The sequence below is a fragment of the Ahaetulla prasina genome, chromosome 3 (assembly GCF_028640845.1).
Source record: "Ahaetulla prasina isolate Xishuangbanna chromosome 3, ASM2864084v1, whole genome shotgun sequence".
NCBI classification, from domain to species: domain Eukaryota; kingdom Metazoa; phylum Chordata; class Lepidosauria; order Squamata; family Colubridae; genus Ahaetulla; species Ahaetulla prasina.
The window spans coordinates 142,908,105-142,922,972 of NC_080541.1; the positions used below are offsets into that span (position 1 = coordinate 142,908,105).

Below are 14,868 nucleotides of genomic sequence, written 5' to 3' on the forward strand. Positions count from 1 at the left end.
AGATTTTCTGGTTTTTCTTTGAAGATGTGAAGAACTGAAGAAGCTTCTTGGATGAGAAATGAAATGTCTTCAAAGAAAAAACAGAAAGTCCAGTTGCCTCTTGAAAAAGTACCTTTGGGACAACCATGACCTGGATGACTGAGAGTCTCCATAGACATTTAGAGGAGGTAACAAAATTCAAAAACCTGCAAATAGAAGTAGAACAACTGTGGGAGAAGAAAGCAAAGATAGTACCAACAATACAATAATAGGCACTCTGGACACAATCCCAAAACAAGTGGAGCACCACTTGAACACCATAAGCATTGCAAAATCACCACCAGTCAGCTTACATCCTTCAACATATCCACATCTGCCTATCCCAGGTCCTTGGGAATGACTTGGTAGGTGGACAAAAATGCCAAATCCAGACTGAACATCTGGCTGACTGTCTAATGAACCATAATAATAATGTCGATTTGAAAGAGGTTGTAATGTAAATTAACAATAGAAAATCACCACAGTCATTACAATCTGAACATTCCAACAAACACCAACAAATCCAATCAAGAGCATCAAAACATACCATCGTCAGCTGGGAAAGGCCATGCAGTATCTGATTCCATTACAAGACAAAATACGGATGTTACATGACATCTGAAATCTCTAAGGCTGACGTTTCAGATTTTTTGGATTCTACCACTAAAATGAGAACCAGTTTGGTGTAGTGGTTAAGGCACAAGGCTCGAAATGGAAAGACTTGTGAGTTTTAGTTCCCCCTTAGGCACAAAGCCAATTGGGTAACTTTGGGCCAGTGATTTTTCCCTCAGCTCTAGGAAGGAAGCAGTGGCAAACCTCTTCTAAAAGTGTTGCCAAGAAAATTGCAGGGGCTCATCCAGACAGTCATCAGGAGTGTAACTACCCTGTTTTCCCCAAAATAAGACATCCCCTGGTAATAAGCCCAATCGGGCTTTTGAGTGCATGGCAGTAAGGCCAAGCGCTTATTTCAGGGTTCAAAAAAATATAAGACAGGGTCTTATTTTCGGGGAAACACGGTAACTGTAAGGCATACACATGTGCATGTGTGTGCACACATATCACCACCACCACTATCAGAAAGACTTCTCCTTCCAGTGGCCACACATCTAAATCAAGAGGTACTTTTGCCCAAATAATTAAAATATTTCAACCAGCTGTTTGGTAAAGAATTAGAAAAACCAATGCCGTAATATTTGTGCATATATGTTGCAATTTTATAGGTGGGTTCCACTGACAGATTATAGGATCTTCTACCCTCAGAACCTGAGATGTATAGTGCTGTAAGCATTTTTATTTTATTAAATAGATACTTGCTTCCTAATTATACAATAACAAAACAGTTCGCAACAATGCTATAAAGCAGGACTGTCAAACTCAAGGCCCGGGCGCCAGATCCGGCCCGTGGGGTGCTTAGATCTGGCCCACGGGGCCACCCTGGAAACAGTGAAGGATGGCCCGTAGTGCCTCTGCCAGTGAAAACGGAGCATATGGCCCTCCTGAGCTCTGTTTTTGCTGGCAGAGGGTTATAGGAGGCTGGTGCAGTCGAAAACGGAGCTAGGGAGCCCATTTTCTCAGGTAGATATGAGTGATGTTGAGCTGGCCACGCCCATCCCAGCCCCCAAGGTCAAACACAGCCCTGATGCGGCCCTCAATGAAATTGAGTTTGATACCCCTGCTATAAAGCAATCTATATTAATTCCTGGGTATAAAAATGCATTTTAAATATTCCTTTAAAAATACCTAAAATACTTACTAGAATAGAATAGAATAGAATATTTTTATTTATAGACCGCCCTTCTCCCGAAGGACTCAGGGCGGTGTACAGCCAGGAATAAAATACAGAAAGAAAACAACAATACAAAACTAAAAACAACCCTTAAAAAACCTATTCGATATGGCTACTTATAGATAAAATATTACCCTCTAAAATTTACAAAAAATTTAAAACCCATAAAATCAATTTGATAATTTAAAATTTAAACGAGTCCAGCAAGACGAAATAAGTAGGTTTTAAGTTTGCGGCGGAAGGTCCTAAGGTCAGGTATTTGTCGAAATCCAGGGGGAAGCTCGTTCCATAGGGTAGGAGCCCCCACAGAGAAGGCCCTCCCCCTGGGGGCGCCAGCCGGCATTGCTTGGCTGACGGCACCCTGAGGAGCCCCTCTCTGTGAGAGCGTACCGGTCGTTGGGAGATAGACGTTGGCAGTAGACGGTCCCTATTGTACTCTATGTGGTATGAACTTAGCAGCACAGTACAGACTTATGATTTCCACACAAGACTATTTGCCAAGACTTTTGGACTTCATGCAACAAACAATGGGTTGATTTGTGATTTGACACAACCACTTCTATTCTAAAAACAGAGATTTGATACTGTTTTCACCTAGTTAGCTCTTCTCTGAGTAACCAAAGGAACCATAACTACTTTAATAACTCATCTGCAATAGCGCAACAAAAGTAAACACCTGAAATATATACATCAACGTTCTCACCAAGGACCAACTCATCTGAAAAATTGAATTACTATAGAAAGCCTTTGATAAGAACAGTATCATGATACGTTTCCTGGGGATGGAGTCACCAGACAGGGAGAGAATGGCCTAGAAACCAGGAGACTTGAGTTCTAGTCCTACCTTAGACACAAAGTCAGCAGGGTGACTTTGGATCAATCACTTTCTCTCAGCCTACCTCACTGGGTTGTTGTTGAAGAAAAAATATGAGGAGGAAGGTGTATTGGATATATTCATCATCTTGAGTTATTTATAAAAAAATAATAAAGGTAGGATACAAATAAATAAATGGAGGGAGGAAACTAATTCTATCAGTTTGGAGATCTATATCCCTGATCCTCCACTGAAGTATAATTATGACTTTATTGGGATGAGCTAATATTGGAAAAGCTGCAGTAAGCCAGATAAAGATATGAGTAGGTAATAGATTTAGTATATTACCTACTCCTGCCATAACTGAATGTAACTTTCTCCTTCAAAAATTAAAGAAAGGTTAGTGGAATTAAGTAAAAGACTTTGCTTCTCAAAAACTATATTTTTATTTCTAATGTTTGCTTCAAGTCTGAAACCTGTTTACCGATCCAAAAATCTGCTTAGATGCCTAGCCTTGTTTATTGAAGATGATACTCTTAACTTTTACTCTCTGTGATATATTCTTAGCTTATTCCAATAATATATCAATTGTAAAATATCAAATACTGCCTCAGCCTCACTTACTAATGTCTGGTTTTCTTTATAGTTTGAAAAACAGAAAATGGGCAGCAAATGAAGGAAAGCAGAAATGTCTATAGGTGTGTGCTGATTTAAGATAATGGATATTATGGCTATAAGCCATACCAAACTCTTGCTATGGGGAAAGGATAACTAACACTGAAAGAGAATTAATGCTTAACAGTTAATATTTCATAGAGTATGCACTGTGCTTTACACTGTGTGAAAACCTTTACAGAGCAAATATCCTCTCACAGTAAAAAACCCAACATATATAATCAAATCCTGAAAGCAGCATTTACTACCTAATAATTTAAATTTAATTTTTATTTAATTTTTTTTATCTTTTACTAAAACTCTTGTGTCTCTTTGACTGTTTGTAACCATCCATTGGAAACAATACTATGTCATAGGGCAACAATTTTTGAACCAAGGGACCTCAAATGGGCTAACTTACAGAATGTCAGGAGACCCATTACTCCCATGGAAGTGAAATATAGGACAGTACTGGCCACACTGGATGCAGTCAGTCATAGTCACATAATTGTCATTTCCAACGTTGCCTCACATTCCCACAAGTTAATGTAGAACCTGGCAGGAAGTGTAAATCAATCATGATCCCTAATGCTCCCTGACAACTTTCCCACAAGCAAAGATGACAGAGAACATTGGCAGTGGGCAAGCTGGCAAGGAATGTTGCAAGTTTGCTCAGATTAGTCTCCCTCTCCCTAGTTTCTCTGTGCTTGTGCTATGCTAGCGACTGGCACAATTCCCATGCCCCTTCCTGATCTTCGCTGTAGATCCATGTGTCTTCCCTGATTCACATGGAACCTCTTCCCCACATCTATTGCATTGGTGTTTGTTGTGTCTCGTCCGATCTCACCACAGCCGGGGCCTTCTTATCTGCTTCCGAACACGGAGGAATGTCCTAGTATGCCTCCCAGCCCCAGCCCTGGCTCCATGCCCAGACCGGCTGAAGAGGAGGAAGTATCTCCAGCCCCCAGCTCTGGCTCCATGCCCAGGCAAACGGAGCAACTAGACCCCTCCCCCTCCTCCACAGCATGTGAGCCAAAGGGGGGGTCAATTGCCAACAGCTGCAGACTGGAGTGACCCTCGCGTCAGAAGACTTGATAGACGGAGGCAACAGAAGGAAGGGAGGGGCAGGCCTGGATAAGTGCTGAGTCATAGAGCCACACCCCATGGCCTATATAAAGGACCTGCTTTCTGGCATTCTCTGAGTCAGGCAAAGTCTAAACATATCTTGCTGAAGTCACTTTCTGGTCTCCTGCCTGCCCCGAGGACTTTGCTAGGACTTTGGCAGAGCTGCAGAGGCACGCCTGATTCAGATTTCCCTGACCTGGCCGTCAGCGGAGGAGTGGGACACGACAGTGTTCCCCAGGCAGAGTACTGGCAAACTACTTAATTTCTGAGGTTAAGTGCTACTATCAGCTGAAGTTAAAGTTAGCTACATGCTATCACAAGCTCAGATTTTTTAAAAAATAGCAGTGCTTAAAGTCCATCCCAAAATAAATACACGTAATATGATTTAACATCCAGCTCCTACAAGTACAGTATGTTGGTTGCTGTATCCTGGTCTCAGCATTTCCTTGTAAATAGAGATGGGAGCTTTCCAAGGAGCACAACTAAAAGGAGAGGTGCTTCACTTGTGTTAATATGTTTTGTGCAGCGCTTCTTGAAATGCTTTTCACTAATCCATTCATTGTTGTAATAGACTTTATATGGGGCTGGCCTTAAAGATGGTCCATAATAATACAGCCCCATAAATTCTTCAACTGAAGATATTTATTAAAGTGTTTGAGAGAACTGAAAGGGAAGGGGAGGGAGAGATTTTGTTTAAAATAACTTTTTGTGTTTCTATATTTGGGATTTTAGGGAAGCTGTTGTTGAACAAAAAATTTGATTATATTCTGCTATTTTATGTTAATTAGTGATTATTATCCAAATGTACGGTTATGTACACCATTTTAATAAACATTTGCACCTTAAATGTAGTCCTTGACTTATAACCACACTTGGGACCAGAATTGCGGTCATAAGTTACCACATGACTGAACTCAATTTTACAATCATCGTAAAGCAAATCACCACAATAGTTCAGTGAATCATGAAGTCACTAAGCAAATTCACTTGCCTTCCATTGAGGACCTGTATACTGCACGAATCAAGAAGAGGGCCGTGAAAATATTTGCAGATCCCTCGCATCCTGGACATAAACTGTTTCAACTCCTACCCTCAAAACAACGCTATAGAGCACTGCACACCAGAACAACTAGACACAAGAACAGTTTTTTCCCGAAGGCCATCACTCTGCTAAACAAATAATTCCCTCAACACTGTCAGACTATTTACTGAATCTGCACTACTATTAATCGTTTCATAGTTCCCATCGCCAATCTCTTTCCACTTATGACTGTATGACTATAACTTGTTGCTGGCAATCCTTATGATTTATATTGATATATTGATCATCAATTGTGTTGTAAATGTTGTACCTTGATGAACGTATATTTTCTTTTATGTACACTGAGAGCATATGCACCAAGACAAATTCCTTGTGTGTCCAATCACACTTGGCCAATAAAAAAAATTCTATTCTATTCTATTCTATTCTATTCTATTCTATTCTATTCTATTCTATTCTATTCTATTCTATTCTTTCCCCAATGGGTGCTTTTTGTTGGAAACCAGCAAAATACTATACATGGTAAATCACTAATACTTGACTTGGGGTGTTGCAACTGGTTATAAATTCAAGACGGTTGCCAAGCAAACAAGCCTTTAATATGCAACAGGGTTCAGGGGTTCTCTTGTTCACACAGTTCTGTTGCATGGCGATGTAATTGTCTTCTCTGGCTAAAACTACGGTATTAATGTTACTCATGTTACTAAGCATGGAGAAAACTGCCAACAGAATATGTCAGTGTGGTATTTTTATGCTCTGGACTTCTTGTCCAATCAAGATTTTTTCCCCCAAAAAAATTTCTAAGGTGTCCCAGGGTCATGTGATCTCTTTTTGGGACCTTCTGACAAGCAAAGTTAGAAGGGGAGAGTCACTTAACAACCGTGCCACTAACTTAACAATGGCAGCGACTCACTTAAGCAAGGTCGTAAAAGAGGGCAAAATTCACTTGATAAATGTCCCCCTTAGCAACAGAACTTCGCGGCTCAATTGTAGGTCGTAAGTCGAGTTGGAGGAAAGGAGGACCTAACTGGCGGTGTAGCCTTTTTGATTGTGTGGGGTGAGGTCGTGTTGTCCGAGTGCGTGCGAAGCGAACTTGGCCAAGGAGAACCTTTTTCGGCTTCGCTCAAAACTGCTGGCCGCTGAGAACTGAACTGGCGCGGCGGCGCCTTAACACAACGGTCCCACGACGGTGGGGGTGGGGATTCCCACAGCTACTTTAAAAACACAATCTGCCATCCTTGGTGTAGGCAGGGTCTCCTGATTGGGCGGGGAGGTTGGACTAGATGACCTACAAGGTCCCTTCTGTTAATCCGTTAAACACGTGTGTCTGCAAGCAGGGTCCCAGCAACCCGCGGAGCAGCCGACGTTCGTATGCCGAGCCGATCCCGATTCCCACTTCTTTTCCTCGGAAGCCGCACCTGAACTCGGTGCCTCGGGGCTCTAGGCGGCCGCAGCAGCAGCAACAACAACGCGCAAGGAAACGGGGAGGGAATGACTGCGAGGCGGCGGAGCGCGGGCCCCCCTCCCTCCCTCCCTCCTCCTTCTCCAGCCATCCCTGCAAGGCTACCTCCTGGGCGTAGGGAATCTCCTGATTGGCCGGAGGAGCTGCCGGGCCCCCAATTAAAGTGCAGCCGCGGAGCTGCGAGGATCGTCGGGGAGAAGGAAGACCCGGTCCCCGCCGCGGTGGCATCTTCTAGATCGGCAGCTGGAGGGCGCGTAACCGGATCCCCGGCGAGATGGGTAGCAGAATCACCTTCTTTGAGGTGGGTGTCTCGGCAGGGACGGGATGAACTGGTAGCTTCTCCCACCCCCACCTCCCTCTCCCACCCCGATGGATGGGGAATATCCTCGGAGCGCCAGTGTGCCCTTCTCCGGATCCAACCATTTGGGTGGTACTCAGTGGGCAGATCGCGGGAGCAGGAAAGGAAACGAGCAGGGAATCTCTCTTTTCTAACCACCTTTCCGCTTGCCCTGAAGCTAACCAGGACAAACACCAAGGGTTGCTCCGCCTGTTTTTAAGCATAAGAAGCCTTTACTTTGCTTTACTTGTCTCTGACAGGAGTGGAACAGCACTTTCCTAGTGTGGTTGCTTTGGAGCATAGCTTTAAAATCGTCCTTAAAGTAGCAGTCTTCAATCTCTGATCTAACTGCTGCCCTCCAAAGGGTAGTTAAGGACCACTTTCTCTTGAAGCAAACAGAAGAGGAGTTAGGGTTAGTTACACAAACTATATTTTTGGAACAATATTCTAATAGAAGGTGGTAAGGACACTTTTGCTATCCACTTTAGACAAGCATCTCCTGGAGGCACCTGTTTCTCGGATTTGAGGTCAGGTTTACCACCAATTCATGCAGATCTGGAGAGTTTTTGCTCTGCTGTTAAAAAAAAAATCAGTTCTTCTCAATTACTAGTCAATTGTACTTATATGGGAATTGCCTTTGTTAAGGCATGTTCCAGACAGGGTGGATGATTTTCTTCCACTTTCCCTGACTAAATTTTCAAAAACTTTTCAAAGGAACAAGAAATGGGAGTATGTACTGATATAATTTATGTTTGTATTGTAGTTTACTTTTTACATTTATGTTAGCTGTCTTGTAATTTGTAGTGCTTAAGTAAAAACTAGCAATAGTTGAAATCTTTTATTTTACAGTAAACGCATTCTGGGCCTTTTCTTACCAACATTATACAGGTATATTGAAACTCACTTATGAATTGCATTCTGTATTCCTGTAACACTTAAAGCTACTAGAAACATCATTTAGAAGTAGAATACATGTGAAGCATAGTTCTGCTGTACTTCAGAATATTTAACTTTAACTATTTTCCATTTAACTATTTTCATCACTCAACACATTTATTTTTATCTCCTTGAGATAAACTAGAGAAGTTGAAATGCTTTAAATATTCCAGAGCATTAACAACAGCTTTAAGGAGGTTTTTTTTTCCTATTTAGAATAGAATAGAATTTTTTTTAGAGTAGAATTTTTATTGGCCAAATGTGATTGGACACACAAGGAATTTGTCTTGGTGCATATGTTCACAGTTTACATAAAAGAAAAGATACGTTCATCAAGAATCATAAGGTACAACACTTAATGATAGTCATAGGGTACAAACAAGCAATCAGGAAACAATATTAATATAAATAATAAGGATACAAGCAAGAAAGTTACAGTCATACAGTCATAAGTGGAAGGAGATGGGTGATGGGAATGATGAGAAGATTAATAGTAATGCAGACTTAGTAACTAGTTTGACAGTGTTGAGGGAATTATTTGTTTAGCAGAGTGATGGCGTTCTGGAAAAAAATGTTCTTGTGTCTAGTTGTTCCAGTGTGCAGTACTCTATAGCATCGTTTTAAGGGTAGGAGTTGAAACAGTTTATGTCCAGGATGTAAGAGATCTGTAAATATTTTCACAGCCCTCTTTTTGACTTGTGCAGTATACAGGTCCTCAATGGAAGGCAGGTTGGTAGCAATTGTTTTTTCTGCAGTTCTGATTATCCTCTGAAGTCTGTGTCTGTCTTGATGGGCTGCAGAATCAAACCAGATAGTTATAGAGGTGCAGATGATTTCTATTTAGAAAAGTATAATTATTGCTCTTTTTACTTGCAAGTTTTGCAAGATGGTCAAACTGCCATTTTCCTGTGAACTTCCACTTTTTGGGATATTCCTTTACTAGTACAGACTCGTTTGTGAAGAAGCTTGTGTGGATGAAGATTGATTAAGATTTCAGATCACTTGGTGTAGATGGCCAGTGACATGTTTCAGACACAAACGGCCAACTTCTTTGCAGAGTCTGATTTTGTTAGCTTGTGTGTTGTACATAGTATTTAAACTTAATAGACTGAAATGATTGGCAGAGCTTCCCCTGAAGCACTTGGACTTCAGAATTACTTAGGAAACCCCAAACCATCTATGTTGCAGGCCAGCAGTGCAGAATTGAAGATGGAATGATGTTTGGATTTCTAATTTATCAAAATGATTTTTTCCTGCCTTTGTAAGCAAATAGAATAGAGATCAAAATTCCCTATTCTCAGATTTCGAAAACTTAAGATGTTTTACATTTAGCTCCTTCCACATCATTCCACTTACGTTACTTTTAAGAAGGCTGGCACTGAAGATGTTAGCAGTGAAGGTTGTAGGGGAGGTAAAAGAAGGATCCAGTTTAGATTCTCCTCCCTAAGGTCTTGGAAAGCAAGAAAATAAGCCAGGCACTGTAGAATTGTATCTTCAACTTGGCCAGTTTTGAATCCCAAGAGTATTTTTTTTATCTCATCTTATATTTCACAACTGAAACAAATAGTTTTAAAACTTTGACCCAAAAACAGTAACTTATTCATTGTACCAGTTCCAGGCCACGGTTCGGATACAGCTGAGAAGTATTGATTATATATTTGTCCCCAAAATGGCCCACTACTGAAAATAGTGCCTAGAATAGAATAGAATAGAATAGAATAGAATAGAATAGAATAGAATAGAATAGAATTTTTTATTGGCCAAGTGTGATTGGTCACAACAAGGAATTTGTCTTGGTGCATATGCTCTCAGTGTACATAAAAGAAAAGATACCTTCATCAAGAATCATAAGGTACAACACTTAATGATAGCCATAGGGTACAAATAAGCAACCAGGAAACAATATCAATATAAATAATAAGGATACCAGCAACAAGGTTACAGTCATACAGTCATAAGTGGAAGGAGATGGGTGATGGGAACGATGAGAAGATTAATAGTAGTGCAGACTTAGTAAATAGTTTGACAGTGTTGAGGCAATTATTTGTTTAGCAGAGTGATGGCCTTTGGGAAAAAACTGTTCTTGTGTCTAGTTGTTCTGGTGTGCGGTGCTCTATAGCGTCGTTTTGAGGGTAGGAGTTGAAACAGTTTATGTCCTGGATATGAGGGTGTATATTTGGAGAGGGATGTGTGAAAGAGATAATATCTTCACAAAAAGTGCTCATTGAATTGTAACACAATCTGGAAATGGATTAGGGTAGTTTATACTGATCAAGAGACCTTCTACAGTTTGTACTACCACCATGCGCCTAGATGTTTTCTTGAACAGCATGTTCAGCAGAGTATGTACAATAATCCAGTTTTCGTCAGCAAAAGCTTGGATGAATTTATTCCTGTAGCCGCGCATCTCATTTTCATGTTGGCATATATTCGCTCAACTGATCTATTATGAAATTGATCCCAGGCTGTTTTGTATTGGCTGAGATCAGCATCATGGTTTTTTTGACAAATCCCAGATGTTTTAATTGTAATTATTTTATCATTTAGATCAGCTTTCACGGACTGAACCAGTGCCTTGATTGAAGCTTATGACTAAGCAGTATTTACAGTCTCTGACTTGCAAAATTTAGGGAAAGGGAAGGAAATATTTCTGAAGCATGAGTGAGGTGGAAGTAATTTTGAATCTGTTGGTAAATATTTGGGTGAGTTTACAGTACACTAGAATGACGTAACATCTCTCCTTATGTGATAAGCATCAGAATGACCCTCCTTTATATCTTAAATTATGATGTTGCAAAGAATAAAACTAGAAGTAATTAAAGAGTAGAGTTTGGGGAGGGGGGTATAAAAAAGATCATGACATTCATAGCATTCATTTTGGAGGCCTGAAATAAACAATTTTGCAGCCATGAAGATTTAAAAAATATGCCTTTTGTACTTAGAGATTAGCAGAAACATATTTAACTAGAACTAAGTATTGGAAGTTTTAAGCAAGCTTACCATACATGGCATATGGTTATGTTCTGATTCAGAGGGATCACACAATGATAATAAAATCCAAAGGTAAGTTATTAAAAGTATTATTTAAGTAAACATGGATTTATTATGTTGTAAATACAGGTAGTCCTCAACCTATGATCACAATTGAGCCCAAAATTTGTGTTGTTAAGTGAGAAATTTTTTAAGTGAGTTTTGCCCCATTTTATGACTTTTTTTGGCCAGTTTTGTAAAGTGAATCATTGCAATTATAAAATCAGTAACACTATTGTTAAGTGAATCTGGTTTCCTCATTGACTTTGCTTGTCAGAAGGTCACAAAGGGGGACCACATGACTCCAGGACACTGCAACCACCATAAATGTGAGTCAGTTGTCAAGCATCCGAATGTAAATCACATGACCATGGGGATGCTACAATGGTCATAAGTGTGAAAAGCCGTCATAAATCACTTTTTTCAGTGCCATTGTAACTTTGAATGGTCACTAAATGAATTGTTGTAAGTTGAGGACTACTAATGCCCTTCAAGACAAGATCACTTTGCTGTCCATATGTAATATATGTCTTGCCCTCTAGAGGCAAATCAAACTGCTTAGTACCCAACAGGTTGGCCAAGCTAGTTGGATGAGTGGCAGAAAATCTTGTCAGTATATACTGTATCTAGGATTGAAAATATAATTGGCAATGTCAATAACGATCTACCAACTCTCAGAATCAATAGCCTAAAGCAGCCACTTGCTCACTTTACCAGCATAAGGAAACCTAGGAAATAGGTAGTTCAAAGATTTACTCCCCACTCTTCCAAACAAACAAAAAATATTCACATGATTATATAAATACAGCATTCCTTTGAATTATGAGTCATTCATGCTTGCACCTCTCCCCTTGCAACTAATATTAATGGTCTTGATTTCATTACTATTATTTTTTGCTGAGTTATTTTGAAAACCTTTTGTTGTCATTACTAGTTTAGAATTGGTAGAGGAATGGCAGTTGTAGTGATGACAGCTTTGCTGAGTTGTCTAACTTTGGGAATAAATGACATATTTTGGTTTTTACAGGGGAGAAATAAAAATGCACTTTCCACACAACAGCTTTTAAGATGAAGATGCAGCCAAATTTATCATACTACGACCTGCTTTTAAAGCATGTTTATCTACCTGAAACTTAGGTCCTTTCAGCTGGGTTTTCTGTAGAAGATAGATGACTAGAAAGTAATACTAGAAAAAACATTTTTTTGGCCCTTGAAACTAGTTTGTAAACTGGAGTGGTCAAAAGAGATGAATGGAGGCAGTTAAAGATGCCCATCAATCAGAGTTACTTTTCAAAAATTCAGCCAGAATTAAGTCTCCCCATATGAACCTTGTTGTTCTTCAATTGTGGAAGGTGTTTATAGATCTTAGTGGAGGCTACAATTGGCCACTTTGGGGTATGAGTTGAAGATAGATTAAAAAAACCAATCACATCAGAATTGTTAAGTTCGGGAAGTAACGAGGCTGGAGACCAGGGTAGTGACAACAGCTCTTTAATATAGGGTGAACCCAGCAACAGGCTGGGGCAAAAACCTCTCCTTTTATACAGTTCTGCTGGAGGCTTCGTCCAATCAGCAACGTGCTGATTTCCCGCTCAAATATTTAAAGGCACAACTGTTAATACATAACACTCCTCCCCTCCCAGAAAACACTTGGTCTTATTTACATATTTATTCACATGTTATTTTTCGACGTAGTCACGCAAATAACCTGGGCGTCTCCTAGTTCTTTCTGACCTGCGCGGTTCAGTTCTGGGTGGTGTTTTGAGCTGGTCGGAGGGGCTGTTTTCTCCTCCCAGCTCTTTCTCTAGGCCATCGGGCTCTGGATTATTGGCCGACTCTTTTTCTTGGCCATCCGGCCTTGGATTAATTTTGGAATTTTCCTTGCTGTTTCCCTCGGGGACCTGATGGCGTCGCTGGAACTCTGGGACCTCAGCTAAGTCTTGCGCCTCCCCCGGGTCATTGTCAGCTGTGGATTCAAAGTGGTATTGGTCATTACCTGTCTCTGTTGGTTTGGTTTGGTCAGTTATTCGTTTCCTTAACTGATCTATGTGGCGCCGCCACATTCGGTTGTCTGGTAGCTCTACCACGTCGATTTTGGCCCTGTTACTTTTGTTACTTGTCCGGCGACCCAACTCGGGCCGTCCCCATAGTTTCGGGCCCACACCCGTCGCCTATGCTCATTTCCTTGTTTTTCTAGCTCCCCTTGTAACCCTCGGGTGTGTAATGGGGTTCAAACGTCAAGTGGGCACGGAGTTTTCGTCCCATTAGCAATTCGGCTGGGCTTTTCCCGTGGCTGTGCTTGGGGTTCTGTGCTGGACGGCTAGGAAAAGTCTATTTTGTTTGCCAGTCACCTGGCTTGAGCCTGGACAATGCCTCCTTAGCGCTCCGGACGGAACGCTCTGCAAGGCCATTCGGCGCAGGGTGGAAAGGTGCAGAGAGGGCATGTCGGATGCCTTCCTCTGCCAGGTACTCTTCAAACTGGGCTGCCGTGAATTGGGGCCCATTGTCGGACACCAGAGTGTCCGGCAACCCGTGAGTTGCGAATAGGTGGCGCAGGGTTGGGATTACTGCTTGGCTGTGGTGGACTTCATAAGTATGATCTCTAACCATTTGGAAAATGCGTCCACCACCACTAGGATCGTTTGGCCGTGAAAGGGGCCAGCAAAGTCAATGTGGATTCTTGACCAAGGCCCTTGGGGCTTTTCCCATTCTCTGACTGGGGCTGTTGGGGTAGCGGTCTGGACTCTTGGCAAGCTTGGCATTTCCCTACCCTCTCGGCAATCTCTGCGTCCATGAGTGGCCACCATACATAGCTTCTAGCTAACCCCTTCATCCTTACGATGCCTGGGTGACCCTCGTGGAGGAGGTCCAATACCTTGCCCTTAACTTAACAGGAATTATTACACGATCACCCCATAACAGGCACCCCTTGAGCCGAGAGCTCATCACGTTTCTTAACAAATTCTTTGAACCGTTAGCCCGGCGCAGCGGCCACCCTCTCTGTACCCAACCGGTACAGTCCTTAACACAATGTCGGTATGATGCCGAGCCACTTCCTTTGATGTGACTGGGCCAGAGTCCAACGAGTCAATAAGGAGGATGGGTGTCCCCGGAGTGGGGTCTTCGGTCGCCCCTGGCAGTGGGCATCGGCTCAATGCGTCTGCATGCCCCACTTCCTTTCCCGGTCGATGCTGCAGCTTGTATGAGTAAGCGGCTAAAAATATAGTCCATCGAGTCAAACGTGGCGAAAGTGCCACAGGCGTTGGCGATCGCCAGCCAGTAATCCCAGTAACGGTCTGTGGTCAGTCACGATTTCAAAATTCCGCCCAAAGACATACTCATGGAATTTTTGACCCCTGATACAATGGCTAATGCTTCTTTGTCTAATTGGCTGTAGTTCCTCTCTGGGAGGACATCGTTCTAGAGTAGAACGCTATAGGGGCTTCTGTGCCGTTTGAAGTCTATGGCTGAGTACAGCCCCACCCCATAAGGGACGATCGCAAACCAGCACTAGGGGTAGTGAGTCGTGATATTGGATGAGCAGGCTATCACTTGAGAGCAGGTTCTTTACTGCTTCAAAAGCCCTATTTTCTGACTTTCCCCAAGACCAAACAGTATTTTTCCCTAAGAGCCTATGCAGCGGTTCCATAGCAGTTGCTTTGTT

At 41.8% G+C, this 14,868-nt stretch overlaps 1 protein-coding gene across 1 annotated transcript in view; it reads left to right on the forward strand.

The window, feature by feature from the left end:
- The first annotated feature begins 6,795 nt into the window (after window positions 1–6,795).
- The window catches only part of LOC131195570 (very-long-chain enoyl-CoA reductase-like), a 40,950-nt gene continuing 32,877 nt past the window's right edge, over window positions 6,796–14,868 (forward strand). The window contains exon 1 of the mRNA XM_058177591.1: window positions 6,796–7,202. Coding sequence (XP_058033574.1) covers window positions 7,176–7,202 — 27 coding nt within the window. The 5' untranslated portion in view covers window positions 6,796–7,175. The remainder of the gene's footprint in view (window positions 7,203–14,868) is intronic.